The following is a 19157-nucleotide window of genomic DNA, read 5'->3' as shown; positions in this document are numbered from 1 at the left end:
GTCAATAATGTTCATGTCTGGGGAGTTTTGTGGCCAGAGGAAGCGTTTAAACTCAGAAGTGTGTTCCTGAAGCCAGTCTGTAGAAATTCTGGACGTATGGGGTGCCGCATTGTCCTGCTGGAATTGCCCAAGTCCGTTGCAATGCACAATGGACTTGAATGGATGCAGGTGATCAGGCAGGAAGTTTACGTACGTGTCACCTGTCAGAGTCGTGTCTAGACGTATCGGTGGTCCCATATCACTCCAACTGAACACACCCCACACCATTACAAAGACTCCACCAGTTGCGCAGTCCCCTGCTGACATGCAGGGTCCATGGATTCGTGTGGTTGTCTGCATCCCCGTACTCGTCCATCCGTTTGATACAATTTGAAACGAGACTCGTCCGACCAGACAACACGTTTCATGTCATCAACAGTCCGATGTGGTTATTGATGGGCCTAGGTCACGTATAAAGCTTTGTGTCGTCCAGTCATCAAGAGTACACGACTGGGCCTTCGGCTCCGAAAGAACATATCGATGATGTTTCGTTGATTGGTTCGCATGCTGACACTTGTTGATGACCCAGCATTGAAATCTGCAGCAATTTGCGGAAGCGTTGCACTTCTGTCACACTGAACGATTTTCTTCAGTCGTCGTTGGTCCCGTTCGTGCAGGATCTTCTTCCGGCAGCAGCTATGTCGGAGATTTGATGTTTTACTGGATTCCTGATATTTACGGTACACTCTTGAAATGATCATACAGGAAAACCCACGCTTCATAGCTACCTCGGAGATGCAGTGTCCCATCGCTCGTGCTCCGACTGTAACACCACGTTCAAACTCACTTAAATCTTGATAACCCGCCATTGTAGCAGCTGAAACCAATCTAACAGACACTTGTTGTGTTATATATGCGTTGCCGATCGCAGCGCCGTATTCTCCCTGTGTAGATACCTCTGTATTTGAATACGCATGCCTACACCAGTTTCTTCCCGCACCAGCCCGTCAGACTTGTCAGACAACACTCAGTTCATCACTTATTCAGTCAGTGAGCAAAAACCTCACGCAAGTTTTTCGATACATTATTCGTTAGCTTCTAAGAACTCTGAAAAATAGCAACAAATTATGATGTAACGGATAGCTCACTCCTTTTCTCGGTACGACAGCAGACAGCAGACGAGGGAGAGATATGGAATACGCGCGTCTGGGACTGGAGGTGGTGAGCCATGATGCCTGGGATCAAAACGCAATAGCAAAATAGTAAAATCACGGGAGTTTTGATGAGACAGTTAAAAAAATATTTATATGAATTCAGAAAACTACAGAGAATCATACAATAAAGTGACATTAATCTTTAAAGTGGTCGCTGCGGTTTGGTGTACTTAAAATAATATAGGTACAATATCAATCCCTGCAGCATGCTGCAGGTGAAAAATAGGTCAGCAACTTGTCTTATAATTGAAATAAATGGTTGTAGCTTCGTCATAAGCTGCATTGAGAAGTATCTATTTTTTATTTCTTGATGGTGAATAGTTTCGGATACCTGTGTCCATTTTCAAACCATCCGTGCTGTAAGTGTGACAAATATAGGAGATAGCCCATGTACAGAAACTGTCCCTGCAGTAATCAAAACGGTATATGGCCGATTTCACAACAGCAAAACATACCTTATAGGACGGACATTAGAGTTCTATTTGATTACCGCAGGGGCAGTTTCTATACATTGGTAATCACCTGTTTTTGTCACATTTGCAGCACGGATGGTTTGAAAATGGACACAGGTATCCCAAACTATTCACCATCAAGAAATAAAAAATAGATACTTCTCAATGCAGATTCTGACGAAGCTAAAACCATTTATTTCAACAATAACAATCGATACGTCAATTTGTAGCCAGTTTCTGGCACAATCCTAAACTGTGTTTTTGTTCGTGGATCACAATTATTTTAAAGGCAGTAGCTAGTTATTGTTGATAATGAAAAATAATTAATAAATTTAAAGGAAGGAAGATTAGGGTTTGAAGTCCCGACCGCGATGATTGCATTACAGGCGAGAAGATAAGGCGAGCAGGAGAAAAGGGTTCAGAAAGATTCTTTAAGAATATTTCTTCAAGACTCGTCGGAAGATTAGCGTGAAATGATTCGAAAAGCTTTACAAAGTTAAAGTAGCCCATCAAATGGCTAATTACAGCTGTTTGTTGCTGCTGATGAAAAAGTAAGACTATGAAAACCACCGAGTAAAGCGTGAAGATAAAAACGTTAATTTTTATTGCTTGATGCGGAATTTCTATAATTAAATGTAACATTGTTTCCTGAAAACCCCCGATGTAATTTCAGAAGGGATGGACTGCTCTCCATGTAGTTCAAGAAACCAAAACATCCACACCCCTAAACCACTTGTGACGCAGAATGAGACTCAATTTTCGGCTTAGGAAATGAACACATTTCGTACGCCACGATGGCAGTTTGGTAACTTTTATTGTTCCAAGGTGATAGGTTTCAACAGATTTTACTGCCGTCATTTGATCATGGCGCTTTGACAAAAAACTGCATAACATCAGATAATGCCAGCATGAGACTGTTGAAACCGGTCATCTTGGAACAATACAAGTTTTCACACCGTGACTGCGGCGTACGGAATGTGTTTTTCGTTTCTTATCTTATAGATCGCCACACTTTTCAGCTTTGTTAAGCTACTGAAAACTCTGGAAATCTCTGGCGAAGGACGGAATCTTAAATATGAAAGCCAACCTCAGTCTCGCGCAGTATTATGCTGGACTAGATACTCATGTGCCCACTCTGAGCAATAGACCGCCGATGTTGTTGTTGTGGACTTCAGTCCTGAGACTGGTTTGATGCAGCTCTCCACGCTACTCTATCCTGAGCAAGCTTCTTCATCTCCCAGTACCTACTGCAGCCTACATCCCTCTGAATCTGCTTAGCGTATTCATCTCTTGGTCTCCCTCTGCGATTTTTACCCTCTACGCTGCCCTCCAATACTAAATTGGTGATCCCTTGATGCCTCAGAACATGTCCTACCAATCGATCCCTTCTTCTGGTCAAGTTGTGCCACAAACTTCTCTTCTCCCCAATCCTATTCAATACTTCCTCATTAGTTATGTGATCTACCCATCTAATCTTCAGCATTCTTCTGTAGCACCACATTTCGAAAGCTTCTATTCACTTCCATACATGGCTACACTCCATACAAATACTTTCATAAATGACTTCCTGACACTTAAATCTATACTCGATGTTAACAAATTTCTCTTCTTCAGAAACGCTTTCCTTGCCATTGCCAGTCTACATTTTATATCCTCTCTACTTCGACCATCATCAGTTATTTTGCTCCCGAAATGGCAAAACTCCTTTACTGCTTCAAGTTTCTCATTTCCTAATCCAATTCCCTCAGCATCACCCGACTTAATTCCACTACATTCCATTATCCTCGTTTTACTTTTGTTGATGTTCATCTTATATCCTCCTTTCAAGACACTATCCATTCCGTTCAACTGCTCTTCCAAGTCCTTTGCTGTCTCTGACAGAATTACGATGTCATCGACGAACCTCAAAGTTTTTATTTCTTCTCCATGGATTTTAATACCTATTCCGAATTTTTCTTTTGTTTCCTTCACTGCTTACTCAATATACAGATTGAATAACATCGGGGAGAGACAACAACCCTGTCTCACTCCCTTCCCAACCACTGCTTCCCTTTCATGTCCCTAGACTCTTATAACTGCCATCTGGTTTCTGTACAAATTGTAAACAGCCTTTCTCTCCCTGTATTTTACCCCTGCCACCTTCAGAATTTCAAAAATAGTATTCCAGTCAACATTGTCAAAAGCTTTCTCTAAGTCTACAAATGCTAGAAACGAAGGTTTGCCCTTCCTTAATCTAGCTTCTAAGATAAGTCGTAGGGTCAGTATTGCCTTACGTGTTCCAACATTTCTACGGAATCCAAACTGATCTTCCCCGAGGTCCGCTTCTACCAGTTTTTCCATTCGTCTGTAAAGAATTCGCGTTAGTATTTTGCAGCTGTGACTTACTAAACTGATAGTTCGGTAATTTTCACATCTGTCAACACCTGCTTTCTTTGTGATTGGAATTTACTGCCAAATTCCGTTGATTAAGCCGAACATGAAGCCAAGTCCCGTGTGACGCCTGGAGGATGCTTTTGAACGCCATGGATGCAACTTTAAACCTTTCGCAAACGGTGGTAATGTACAGGAGCTGGACAAAAATAAAGAAACAGTCTGGGAAGTGGATGCTTGCACATACACCTACATCCACAGCGAAGTGATTACTCTGCTATTCACAATAAAGTTCCTGGCAGAGAGTTCAATGAACCAACTTCAAGCTGTCTCTCTACCGTTCCACTCTCGAACGGTGTGCGGGGAAAAAGAGCACTTAAATTTTTCCGTGAGAGCCCTGATGTCTCTTATTTTATCGTGATGATGATTTCTCCCTACGTAGATGGGTGCCAACAGAATGTTTTCGCAATCGCCAGAGAAAACTGGTGACTGAAATTTCATGAGAAGATCCTGTCACAGTGAAAAACGCCTTTGTTTTAATGAATGCCACTCCAATTCACGTATTACCTCTGTGGCACTATCTCCCCTACTTCACGATAATACAAAACGAGCTGCCCTTCTTTGTACTTCTTCGATGACATCAGTCAGTCCCATCTGATGCGGATCCCACAATGCACAGCAACACTCCAGAATAGGGCGGACAAGCGTGGTGTAAGCAGTCTCTTTAGTAGACCTGTTGCACCTTCTAAGTGTTCTGCCAATGAATAGCAGTCTTTGGTTTGCTCTACCCACAATCTATGTGAACGTTCCAATTTAGGGTGTTTGTAATTGTAATCCCTAAGTATTTAGTTGAATTTACAGCTTTCAGATTTGTGTGACTTATCGCTTAATCGAAATTTAGCGGATTTCTTTTCGTACTCGTGTGAATAACTTCACACTTTTCTTTATTCAGGGTCAATTGCCACTTTTCGCGTCATACAGATATCTTATCTAAATCATTTTGCAATTCGTTTTGGTCATCTGATGACTTTACTAGACGGTAAATGACAGTATCATCTGCAAACAATCTAAGACGGCTACTAAGATCTTCTCCTATGTCATTAATATAGATAAGGAGCAATAGAGGGCCTATAACACTTCCTTGGGGAACGCCGGATATTACTTCTGTTTTACTCTATAACTTTCCGTCTATTACTACGAACTGTGACCTTTCTGACAAGAAATCAAGAATCCAGTCGCACAACTGAGGCGACATTCCATAGGCATACAGTTTGGTTAGGAGACGCTTGGGAGGAACGGTGTCGAAAGCCTTCTGGAAATCTAAAAATATGGAATCAGTTTGACGTCCCCTGTCGATAGCACTCATTACTTCATGAGTATAGAGGGCTAGTTGTGTTTCACAAGAATGATATTTTCTGAATGCGTGCTTACTGTGTATCAATAAATCGTTTCCTTCGAGTTAATTAATAATGTTCGAACACAGTATGTTTCAAAGAACTACTGCAAATCGACGTTAGTGAAACGGGCCTGTAATTCAACGGATTACTCTTGCTTCCCTTTTTGGGTATTGGTGTGACTTGAACCATTCTACATTCTTTGGGTGCTGATCTTTGGCTCTGAGGACTATGGGACTTAACTGCTAAGGTCATCAGTCCCCTAGAACTTAGAACTACTTAAACCTAACTAACCTAAGGACATCACACACATCCACGCCCGAGGCAGGATTCGAACCTGCGACCGTAACGGTCGCGCGGTTCCAGACTGTAGCGCCTAGAACCGCTCGGCCACTCAGGCCGGCTGCTGATCTTTCTGTGAGCGAACGGTTGTATATAATTGCTAAATATGGAGCTATTGTATCAGCATACTCTGAGAAGAACCTCACTGGTGTACGATCTGGACCGGAAGCTTTGCTTTTATTAAGTGCGTTAAGCTGCTTTGCGACACCAAGGATATCTATTTCTATGCTTCTCATCTTGGCAGTTGTTCTTAACTGGAATTCAGGAAAATTTACTTCGTCTTCTTTGGTGAACGAGTTTCGGAAAACCGTGTTTAATAACTCTCCTTTAGCGGCACTGTCATCAGTGACTTCACCGTTGTTATCGCGCAGTGAATGTATTGGTTGCGCGGGGCCAGTGACGTGCTTTACGTATGTCCAGAATCTCTTTGGGTTTTCTACCAGATTTGGAGACAGAGTTTTGTTGTGGAAATTATTGAAAACATCTCGCATTGAAGTACGCGCTTTATTTCGAACTTCTGCAAAACTTTGGCAGTCTGGGGGATTTTGCGTTCTTTTAAATTTGGCATGCTTTTTTCGTTGCTTCTGCAACAGCGATCGGACGCGTTTTGTGTACCATGGGAGATCAGTACCATCGCTTATTAATTTATGTGGTATGTATCTCTCAATTTCTTTGGATACTATCTCTTTGATATCATTCCACAACTTTTCTACGCTTGCGTGATCAGATCGGAAGGATTGCCGACTGTCTCTTAAAACGGTGTTACGAGCTTTTTTTATCAGCTTTTTTAAATTGATATACTTTGCGTTTCTTTTTAATGGCTGTAGGAGTTACGGTATTCAGATGACAGCCAAGTGTAGAGAACCACGAAGGCACACGTGGAGTCTCCTCAACAAGCTGAGGCTATCAGTCGTGGTCAGAACAGTGTTCTGTGTAGCTGTGAATGTATTACGTTGAACTTCAGTGAATTCGATCATAGGCAAATTATTGGTGCTCATTCCAAAGAAATCAGGTGCTGACGGGTGTGCAAAGAAGAAATAAAAACTTTGAGGTTTGCCGATGACATTATAATTCTGTCAGACACTGCAAAGGACCTGCAAGAGCAGTTTAACGGAATGGACAGTGTCTTGAAAGGAGGATGTAAGATGAACACCAACAAAAGCAAAACGAGGATAATGGAATGTAGTCGAATGAAATCCGTAGATGCTGAGGGAATTAGGTTAGGAAATTGGACACTTAAAGTAGTAAATGAGTTTGGCTATCTGGGGAGCAAAATAACTGATGATAGTCGAAGTGGAGAGGATTCAAAATGTAGACTGGCTACGGCAATGAAAGCGTTTCTGAAGAAGAGAAATTTGTTAACATCTAGTGTAGATTTAAGTGTCAGGGAGTCTTTTATGGAAGTAATTGCATGGAGTGTAGCCCTGTATGGAAGTGAAACATGGACGATAAATAATTTGGACAGGAAGAGAATAGAAGTTTTGGAAATGTGGTGCTACAGAAGAATGCTGAAGATTAGATGGGTAGCTCACATTGCTAATGAGGAGGTACTGAGTAGAATTGGGGAGAAGAGAAATTTGTGGCACAACTTGACTAGAAGAAGGGATCGGTTGGTACGATACATTCTGAGGCATCAAGGGATCATGTGTTTAGTATTGGTGTGAAGCGCGAGGGGTAAAAATCGTAGAGGTAGAACAAGGCATGAATAGACTAAACAGGTACAGAAGGATGCATGTTGCAGTAGTTACTCGGAAATCAAAAAGCTTGCAGAGGATAGAGTAGCATGGAGAGCTGCATCAGACCAGTCTTTGGACTGAAGACCACAAGAACAACAAGGTGCTTCCATAAACAAGATAGCGGAAGCGTTCGGCGTTTCAAGACGCACCGTATGGAAACTTTATCCCGCATACATTGGAAGTGGAAAAACATCTGCCGCTAAGTCACAACGCGGAGGAAAGTATGTCTCGAGTGATGGTGACGGTCAGTCAGCGAAGGGGATTGTGACGAAAAATATGAGGACGACAGCTGCAAAAGTCACTGCGAAACTGAATGTGTCACTCGCGAGCGCTGTCAGCACCAAAACAACACGAAGGACGCTCAGTAAGCAGGGAACGGCAGGGTGCCCTATGGTTCCAAAACCATTCATCAGTGATAGAAACACCCTTGACGGGAAAAGGTGGTTCCGAGACCATAAATCTGGAGCACGGAGGAACGGCAGAAAGTCATTTCGGCGGACGAGTCTTGCTGCACACTGTTACCAACTTCTAGCCGAGTTTACGTCACAAGAGCGAAAAATAGTGGTGGTCTAGTGATGATTTCGCAACCATATCGTGGTATTACATGGGTCTCATGGTTACTCTGCAAGGTGGCCTTACTGCCAAGGATTACTTGACGATATTGGATGATCAGGTCCATTTCATGTTACAATGTTTGTTCCGCAATGGTGAAGTTGTGTTCCAAGACGACAGGGCCCCGTTCACGCAGCTCGAATCGTCCAGGACTGGTTTTGTGAACAGGAGGATGAATTGCCGCACCCTCGGCCCCCCCCCCCCACCCCACTCTCCCTTCCCCATCCCCCTGGCCATCACAATCACTATGTTAGTAAACTTATACGAGGTGTGGCTAGAAAAAAACCGGACTAGTACTGGTGAAACAATAAAACGAATGCAATAAGGCTGAAAGTCGCGTGGCCTGTCACGTGACTCTCGCTCCGCCTACTGCTCGAGTTTCATCTGCCTCCTGCACTCAGTCTGCCCGTGGCGTCTGTTTTAAGTAGTTGACGTTTTGTCTGTGCGTCGGAAAATGTTGAGTGTACAGAAAGAACAGCATGTTAACATGAAATTTTGTTTCAAACTAGGAAAATCTGCAAGTGAAACGTTTGTAATGTTACAACAAGTGTACGGCGATGATTGTTTATCGCGAACACAAGTGTTTGAGTGGTTTAAACGATTTAAAGATGGCCGCGAAGACACCAGTGATGACACTCGCACTGGCAGACCATTGTCAGCAAAAACTGATGCAAACATTGAAAAAATCGGTAAACTTGTTCGACAAGATCGCCGTTTAACAATCAGAGCAGTGTCTGAGTTAACAGGAGTTGACAAGGAAAGTGTTAGGCAGATTCTTCATGAAAGTTTCAACATGAACAAAGTGTGTCCAAAAATGGTTCCAAAGTGTCTCACAATTGAACAGAAGGAACGCCGAAGAATGATTTGTTCTGACATCCTGGAAAACATTGAAAATGATCCCACCTTCTTACAAAATGTTATTACTTGCGATGAATCGTGGTTTTTTACTTACGATCCCGAAACTAAACGCCAATCGATGCATTGGAAAACTCCTGGTTCTCCACGACAAAAAAAAGCACGAATGTCAAAATCGAAATTCAAGGCAATGATGATTGTTTTTTTTTGACATCAGAGGGGTTGTGCACATTGATTGGGTACCAGAGGGACAGACAGTGAATCAGAATTACTACATTAGCGTCCTGGCTACCCTACGTGAGTGAGCACGGAGAAAACGGAACGATTTGTGGAGAAAAAAGTCATGAATCCTTCACCAAGACAATGCCCCAGCTCACAGTGCGTTGTCAGTGAAGACGTTTTTGGCAAAACACAACATTCCCATCTTAGATCATCCACCCTACTCACCTGATTTGGCCCCCTGTGACTTTTTTCTTTTCCCTAAAGTAAAGTCAGCTTTGAAAGGAACTAGATTTGAGACTGTTGAAGCAGTAAAAGAAAAAGCGACGGAAGTAATGTATGGACTTACCGAAAATGATCTGGAGCATTGCTATGAACAGTGGAAAATTCGTATGGAGCGGTGTAGAGACCGAGGAGGAGAGTACATTGAAGGAGATAACATGAAATTGTAAATAAATGTTTTTCCCAGCATCAGCCCGGTTTTTTTTCTAGCCGCACCTCGTATATTTTGGAGAAACTATACAGCAGACCTTTGTGGTCTACATCCACCTCCATTATCGTTACCTATGCTTGCCACTATTTTGAAGGAAGAGTGGTGTAAGATTAGCCTTAGAACCACACAGGACTTGTATTTATACATTCCGAAACGGCTTTCCTGCATCGTATTAGGCGTGCCACCATGTTTTGTTTCGGATGTTTCCACATTTTCGTCCGCTACGTGCATAAAAGAGCGAGGTGGTTTCGCCGGAGGCTGGAGAACGGCTGGCTGGACTCACCACGAGCAGCGGCAGGCCCAGAGCGACGAGTGCGAGGGCCAGCGAGGGCACGGTGTCCGCCTTGACGGGGTGCCGGATGGACTCGTCGTCGCAGAAGAAGCCGCGCCGGAACGGCTTCCCGAACAGGAAGATGAACAGCACGGCCAGGCCCTCTGCAACAGAGCGGGAGCCTGCTCCAGAAACCGTCTCTGCTCATAACAGCTCCAAAATCTATTCTGAAGTACATTACTTTGGTTGCAATAGGTTCATAGATAGTATGAATGATAACAATTTACCGCGCTGCCTGTCAATGCCTGTCAATGCAGGCAATTTCCCTCTACTTTGATTCTATTATTGTAGCACCTTCAACTGTGTTAGCTTTCTTTAATACATACGTAAGTAAGTAGAATACGTCAAAACGGCTGCACTTGTGCAAGAGCCCCTGAACGCATGAACTCATACATGAAATAGCGTAATCTCAGGAGGCAGGCCACAATATCAGATTACAGAGTCACAAAACATTACAGGCATTATTAAAACGAACAGATAAAATAAAAAATCGTAAAAAAGAGCATGTTAGCAAATTTCAATATTTTGGAGAAACTCTATGAGAACAGAAAGAGACTTAACATTAGGATTGGTAAAGTTAAGGAATACTGCTGTCTACGGCACAAGGTAATAAATGACGGACGGAGCAAGGAGAGGACATCGAAAGCAGATTAGCGCTGGCAAAAAGGGCGTTCCTGGTCAAGAGAAGTCTACTAGATCCAACGTAGGCCTTCATTTGATGAAGAAACTTCTGAGAATGTACGTTTGGAGCACAGCATTGTTTGACAGTGAAACATGGACGGTGGCAAAAATCGGAACAGAGATGTTGTGCTACAGACGAATGTCGTAAATTAGGTGGACTGATTAGGTATGTGCAAAACACTGACAAGAGAAATGGACAGGATGATGAGACATCTGTTAGGACGTCAGGAAATGACTTTCGTGGTACTGGAGAGAGCTGTAGAAGGCAAAAACTGTAGAGGAAGACAGAGATTGGAATACATCCAGCAAATAACTGAGGAAGTAGATTGCAAGTATTATTCTGAGGCACAGGACAGGAATTCGTGACGGGCCGCATAAAAAAAAAGTGGCAGACGAGTAGAGAAATTAGCAAAACGTGTAAGTGTTAGTAAACAAAAACCAGAGAAGTTCAAGCAGGATTCCCTCTGAGAGAATTACGTGCATTCTTGATTATGTATATATAATATTCGTCTATCCTGGGAATCGAGAACCTGGGCGATTTTTGCCTGTTTTCGATATCAATACCGGCAAGATATCTGTCCTGGGAATTCCAAGACGTCCGAGAATGCTTTGATTTTAAGTTTAAATGTTTTCGTAATTTCACATTCGCTATTTTAGTTTTTTTATTTACTTTACTAATTTTGGAGTTATATTAAAATGCTATGTTAGCTGGCAATTACAGGTGCGTTTACTTCGTCTGCTCTCGTCTGTGTTGCGATTACTAGTTAGACCTGTCGAAAGTTTACAGACAACAAAACGATACGAAAAACACACAGAGCTATAGTTGCTCCACAAATAGCGAACTGCCCCGTGGAATGCTTCGACGGATGTTTTATAGGATGTCAGGACCTCATCCCAAAATATGGAAGCGCAACCCTGTTTCGTTTACCATAATTATCATTACAGACGCTGTATATGTTATAGGAATAGACTGTCAGGGGATGTTTGTACACTATGTGATCAAAAGTATCCTGACACCTGGCTGCAAATGACTTACAAGTTCGTGCCGCCCTCCATCGGTAATGTTGGAATTCAGTATGGTGTTAGCCCGCCCTTAGCCTTGATGACAGCTTCCACTCTCGCAGGCATACGTTCAGTCAAGTGCTGGAAGGTTTCTTGGGGACTGGCAGCTCATTCTTCACGGAGTGCTGCACTGAGGAGATGTATCGATGTCGGTCGGTGAGGCTTGGCACGAAGTCGGCGTTCCAAAACATCCTAAAGGTGTTCTATAGGATTCAGGTCAGGACTCTGTGCACGCCAGTCCATTACAGGTATGTTACTGTCGTGTAACCGCTTCGCCACAGGCTGTGCATTATGAACAGGTGCTCGATCGCGTTGAAAGATGCATTCGCCATCCCCGAATTGCTCTTCAACAGTGGGAAGCAAGAAGGTGCTTAAAACATCATTCTAGGCCTGTGCTGTGATATTACCACGCAAAACAACAAGGAGTGCAGGTCCCCTCCATGAAAAATACGGCCATACCATAACACCACCGCCTCCGAATTGTACTGTTAGCGCTACACACGCTGGCAGACGACGTTCAACGGGCATTCGCCATACGCACCCTGCCATCGGATCGCCACATCGTGTACCGTGATTTGTTACTCCACAAAACGTTTTTCCACTGTTGAATCGTCCAACGTTTACGCTCCTTACACTAAGCGAGGCGACGTTTGGCATTTACCGGCGTGATGTGTGGCTTATGAGCAGACGCTCGGCCATGGAATCCATGTTTTCTCACCTCCCGTCTAACTGCCATAGTACTTACAGTGGATCCTGATGCAGTTTAGAATTCCTGCGTGATGGTCTGGATAGATGTCTGTCTATTGCAGATTACGACCCTCTTCAACTAAAAAATGGCTCTAAGCATTATGGGACTAAAAATCTGAGGTCATCAGTCCGCTAGAACTTAGAACTACTTAAACCTAACTAACCTAAGAACATCACACACATCCATGCCCGAGCCAGGATTCAAACCTGCGACCGTAGTAGCAGCGCGGTTCCCGAGTGAAGCGTCTAGAACCGATCGGCCACAGCGGCCGGCCCCTCTTCAACTGTCGGCAGTCTCTGTCAGTCAGCAGATGAGGTCGGCTTGTACGCTCTTGTGCTGTACGTGTTCCTTCACGTTTCCACTTCACTATCACACCGAAAACGGTGGACCTAGGGATGTTCAGGAGAGTGGAAATCTCGCGTACAGACGTATGACACAAGTGACACCCAGTCACCTGACCACATTCGAAGCCTGTGAGTTCCGCGGAGCGCCCCATTCTGCCTCTCTCTACTACTGAGGCCGCTGACATGGATTTCCTGGCAGTAGATGGCAGCACAATGAACCAAATACGAAAAAGTACGTTTTTGGGGGTGTCCGGACACTTTTGATCACATAGTGTATCTACAAAAACCTTCTCCTGAATAACTGTAGCTGTTACTGAGAACCAGATGAAAATGCGTGCCGGGCGGTATGGCTGAGCGTTTCTAGGCGCTACAGTCTGGAACCGAGCGACTGCTACGGTCGCAGGTTCGAATTCTGGCTCGGGCATGGATGTTTGTGGTGTCCTTAGGTTAGTTAGGTTTAAGTAGTTCTAAGTTCTAGGGGACTGATGACCTCAGAAGTTAAGTCTCACAGTGCTCAGAGCCATTTTTTGAAAATACCTGTAGTAGTCCCTGAGAATTTGTGTTGATCAAAATGTCAGTGAAAGGAACCTGTGACCACTGGAGGTACTTTATTTTACTTATTTTATATTTACCAGTAGGTACACGTTTAATTTTTTGTCAAAAGAAACCCAAAACCATGTTCTGGAATAGTGTTTTGTTTCTCCACTAGACAGGGCCACAAGTTCCTCCAAAAAATCATAACACAACACACACACATATGTCATATTAACAAACGCAAATCCACCTGATGATGGGCGTTTAAACCTTTGAAACGCGTCGTGGAGATAAATAAACAGTGACAGTTAACAGTAAACTCGTTGCTTCATTTAATGTCAATAACAGTCACGGTTAACCCCAACCTAAAATGTTCGCATTTAAAGATGAATCGCTTTCCAAGCGAGCAGTCCATTACTCGACTCGTCGCGGCCGTGCACAAAATACAAGAGACGTGTTGGCCCGCACCCTGGCAGCGACTTATAGACATGGTTTCCAGCGGACGACAATCCCCACGCTAAGGCCGCTTAATAAATCTGCTGTAAACAGATGTGATCCGGCAGAAGGGAATGCTACAAACCAAGCGCAGTTATCGCGCTATTAAACGGGTGCGAATAGCTCGGATCTGTTCTATTTCAGAATCTTGTTTGCGTCAGGCACTTTCCCCAAAGATGAGACCACCTGGTGACGTCTGTCGTAAACGTGATGTTTACTCTGAGGCGCACCACCGGTGCAAACGAAGAAGTTTTGATGTCAAATCCAGAATCGTAGAACAAACGACAAAGCTTTCAGACACTCACGTCTTATGATATAAGGCAGTCGTCATACCTGGCACGCCAGTAGTTGATTTTGTCCGTACCCCATGTAAATTTTTGTTAATATGACGTGTAACCCCCCTATGAACCATGGACCTTGCCGTTGGTGGGGAGGCTTGCGTGCCTCAGCGATACAGACGGCCGTACCGTAGGTGCGACCACAACGGAGGGGTATCTGTTGAGACGCCAGACAAACATGTGGTTCCTGAAGAGGGGCAGCATCCTTTTCAGTAGTTGCAGGGGCAACAGTCTGGATGATTGACTGATCTGGCCTTGTAACATTAACCAAAACGGCCTTGCTGTGCTGGTACTGCGAACGGCTGAAAGCAAGGGGAAACTACAGCCGTATTTTTTCCCGAGGACATGCAGCTTTACTGTATGTTTAAATGATGATGGCGTCCTCTTGGGTAAAACATTCCGGAGGTTAAATAGTCCCCCATTCGGATCTCTGGGCGGGGACTACTCAGGGGGACGTCGTTATCAGGAGAAAGAAAACTGGTGTTCTACGGATCGGAGCGTGGAATGTCAGATCCCTTAATCGGGCAGGTAGGTTAGAAAATTTAAAAAGGGAAATGGATAGGTTAAAGTTAGATATAGTGGGAATTAGTGAAGTTCGGTGGCAGGAGGAACAAGACTTTTGGTCTCGTGATTACAGGGTTATAAATACAAAATCAAATAGGGGTAATGCAGGAGTAGGTTTAATAATGAATAAAAAGATAGGAGTGCGGGTTAGCTACTACAAACAGCATAGTGAACGCATTATTGTGGCCAAGATAGACTCAAAGCCCATGCCTACTACAGTAGTACAAGTTTATATGCCAACTAGCTCTGCAGATGATGAAGAAATAGATGAAATGTATGACGAGATAAAAGAAATTATTCAGGTAGTGAAGGGAGACGAAAATTTAATAGTCATGGGTGACTGGAATTCGTCAGTAGGAAAAGGGAGAGAAGGAAACATAGTAGGTGAATATGGATTGGGGGGAAGAAATGAAAGAGGAAGCCGCCTTGTAGAATTTTGCACAGAGCATAACTTAATCATAAATAACACTTGGTTCAAGAATCATAAAAGGTATCAGATGGATTATATAATGGTAAGACAGAGATTTAGGAACCAGGTTTTAAATTGTAAGACATTTCCAGGGGCAGATGTGGATTCTGACCACAATCTATTGGTTATGAACTGCAGATTGAAACTGAAGAAACTGCAAAAAGGTGGGAATTTAAGGAGATGGGACCTGGATAAACTGAAAGAACGAGAGGTTGTAGAGAGTTTCAGGGAGAGCATAAGGGAACAATTGACAGGAATGGGGGAAAGAAATACAGTAGAAGAAGAATGGGTAGCTCTGAGGGATGTAGTAGTGAAGGCAGCAGACGATCAAGTAGGTAAAAAGACGAGGGCTAATAGAAATCCTTGGGTAACAGAAGAAATATTAAATTTAATTGATGAAAGGAGAAAATATAAAAATGCAGTAAATGAAGCAGGCAAAAAGGAATACAAACGTCTCAAAAATGAGATCAACAGGAAGTGCAAAATGGCTAAGCAGGGATGGCTAGAGGACAAATGTAAGGATGTAGAGGCTTGTCTCACTAGGGGTAAGATAGATACTGCCTACAGGAAAATTAAAGAGACCTTTGGAGAGAAGAGAACCACTTGTATGAATATCAAGAGCTCAGATGGCAACCCAGTTCTAAGCAAAGAAGGGAAGGTAGAAAGGTGGAAGGAGTATATAGAGGGTTTATACAAGGGCAATGTACTTGAGGACAATATTATGGAAATGGAAGAGGATGTAGATGAAGACGAAATGGGAGATACGATACCGCGTGAAGAGTTTGACAGAGCACTGAAAGACCTGAGTCGAAACAAGGCTCCGGGAGTAGACAACATTCCATTAGAACTACTGATGGCCTTGGGAGAGCCAGTCATGACAAAACTCTACCATCTGGTGAGCAAGATGTATGAGACAGGCGAAATACCCTCAGACTTCAAGAAGAATATAATAATTCCAATCCCAAAGAAAGCAGGTGTTGACAGATGTGAAAATTACCGAACTATCAGTTTAATAAGTCACAGCTGCAAAATACTAACGCGAATTCTTTACAGACGAATGGAAAAACTGGTAGAAGCGGACCTCGGGGAAGATCAGTTTGGATTCCGTAGAAATGTTGGAAGACTTGAGGCAGTACTAACCTTACGACTTATCTTAGAAGAAAGATTAAGAAAAGGCAAACCTACGTTTGTAGCATTTGTAGACTTAGAGAAAGATTTGGCAATGTTAACTGGAATACTCTCTTTCAAATTCTGAAGGTGGCAGGGGTAAAATACAGGGAGTGAAAGGCTATTTACAATTTGTACAGCAACCAGATGGCAGTTATAAGAGTCGAAGGGCATGAAAGGGAAGCAGTGGTTGTGAAAGAAGTGAGACAGGGTTGTAGCTTCTCCCCGATGTTATTCAATCTGTATATTGAGCAAGCAGTAAAGGAAACAAAAGAAAAATTCGGAGTAGGTATTAAAATTCATGGAGAAGAAGTAAAAACTTTGAGGTTCGCCGATGACATTGTAATTTACCATGTGGTTGCACATAGAGCAAACTTCAGAATACGATTTAAAAGGTGTCAGTGTAGTGTGGATCCTTTCGTAAAACGACGGAATGTGGCCACCTTTCACTTGTAATTAAGAGTGACTTGAAAACGACATGAAGTACAGATGTTACAAATGTAAGTAAGAAATTTGTGCAGTAATGTTTTATCTTAATGTGAGATGTGGAAGTGTTATTTATACACAGCTATATATGTAGATAATGTAGTGCTTTTCCATGGTTTTACAGGTGCTTGATAATGACTCGTAGTCGGAATCGGCTAATCGCACGATTAAATAAAAATCGCCTTATAGCCTAATACGGACCATGTTTAAGTTTATTAAAATATAATGAGCAGACGGCACGTTGAAAACGGAGGGAAAACTACACGGTTACTGGTTTATTTGAATGTTTGTGTACTCGTAGTTCAAGAAATGAATGAGAAACACTGCTAGTAATGAAAATAGTGATATACGGATCTAATGTCAGATGAGGTGATTAAAGCCACTTGGATTTGTGGGAAAAGAAAGATGCTTAGAGGTGTTCGTCATTCAATAGAAACGTCTAACGCCGGAGAAAAGGATACATGAAACGGACTTGAATCATTTACAGAACGTCGCCAAAGAAACTGTAGAACAGAACATATCAATGAGTACGAAATATCACTTTTACAGATACAGCATTACATGTTGTTTTATTGCAGTAAAAAAGAGAGTTCACGAAATTAAAAAGAATATTTACTGGCACAATTACAAAATTCATTGCCTGATAGGAAAATGTTCAAATGGTTCAAATGGCTCTGAGCACTATGGGACTTAACTTCTGAGGTCATCAGTCCCCTAGAACTTAGAACTACTTAAACCTAACAAACCTAAGGACATCACACACATCCATGCCTGAGGCAGGATGCGAACCTGCGACCGTAGCGGTCACGCGGTTCCAAACTGAAGCGCTTAGAACCGCACGGCCACACCGGCCGGCTAGGAAAATGTTAAGCACACAGAATGGGAGGAGTGAATGAAATGAAACTGCATGGACTGAGAGGGTATGTCATGTAAATTCAGTGATTATAAAATCGAGTCCACTTTACAGATAACTTGGCAGTACGAGTCCACTTATCAATATGGCGCTCTGACCTGTGTTAATGCACTGATTCGGTTCGGAAGTGAGTCCTAAAGCCGTGCAATAGACTGGTATGATTCAACACCATGAAATATTATTCCATTAAAGATCTATTGTTTTTTATTCCATTAAAGATCTATTGTTGTTTAAAACACAACCACAAGCATTAATTTAAGAATTTCTGTGAAAATACTCTTTGTTGGCGCAGAAGAAGTTGCCGAAAGGGAATATACAGAACTCGATGTTAAATCCCACTTCATTATACATAAGATACTTACTTACATTGACTCGTTGTTGAATATACCAGGGGCGCTCAATAAGTAATGCAACACTTTTTTTCGGATAGTTTCGGTGGAAAAATACAGAATTTGTTGTGGGACACCGTGGAACATTCCAGCTTCAGGCGCTATGGTTTCATGAAGTTCCGATAGGTAGCGGCGATATACGTACGCCTCAAATGACTGTAACGCATGTGCATCTACATCTACATGGATACTTTGCAAATAACATTTAAGTGGCTGGCAGAGGGTTCATCGAACGACCTGTACAATTCTCTATCATTGCAATCCCGTATAGCGCGGGGAAAGAATGAACACCTATATCTTTCCGTACGGGCTCTGATTTCTCTTATTTTATCGCGGTGATCGTTTCTCCCTATGTCGGTCGGTGTCAACAAAACATTTTCGCTTTCGAAGGAGAAAGTTGGTGATTGGAACTTCGTGAGAAGATTCCGTCGCAACGAAAACCGCCTTTTTTTTAATGCTGTCGAGCCCAAATCCTATCTCGTTTCAGTGACACTCTCCCCCATATTTCGCGATAATACAAAACGTGCTGCCCTTCTTTGAACTTTTTCGGTGTACTCCGTCAGTCGTATCTGGTAACGATCCCCCTACCAATAAAACGCAGTCTTTGTTAGCCGTCCCCACAATATTTTCTGTGTGTTCCTTTCAGTTTAAGTAGTTCGTAATTGTACTACCTAGGTATTTAGTTGAATTTACGGGCTTCAGATTTGACTGATTTATCGTGTAACCTAAGTTAGCACTCATGTGAATGCCCTCACACTTTTTGTTACTTAGGGTCAACTGCCAATTTTCGAACCATTCAGATACCTTTTCTAAATAGTTTTTTAATTTTTATTGATCTTCTAATGACTTTATTAGTCGATAAACAATTGCGTCGTCTGCAAACGACCTAAGACGGCTGCTTAGATAAGGAACAGCAAAGGGCCTACAACATGACACTGGGGAACGCCAAAAATCACTTCTGCTTTACTCG

At 42.8% G+C, this 19157-nt stretch overlaps 1 protein-coding gene across 1 annotated transcript in view; it reads right to left on the bottom strand.

Moving 5' to 3' along the window:
• Positions 1–19157, bottom strand: part of LOC124798170 (putative phosphatidate phosphatase) — a 356955-nt gene that overhangs the window by 174124 nt on the left and 163674 nt on the right. Inside the window, exon 3 of the mRNA XM_047261453.1 lies at positions 9950–10101. Coding sequence (XP_047117409.1) covers positions 9950–10101 — 152 coding nt within the window. The remainder of the gene's footprint in view (positions 1–9949; positions 10102–19157) is intronic.

The sequence above is a fragment of the Schistocerca piceifrons genome, chromosome 5 (assembly GCF_021461385.2).
Source record: "Schistocerca piceifrons isolate TAMUIC-IGC-003096 chromosome 5, iqSchPice1.1, whole genome shotgun sequence".
Taxonomy (NCBI): Eukaryota; Metazoa; Arthropoda; class Insecta; order Orthoptera; family Acrididae; genus Schistocerca; species Schistocerca piceifrons.
The sequence above is the reverse complement of the archived record's forward strand: the minus strand, read 5'-3'. Positions and strand labels throughout refer to the sequence as shown.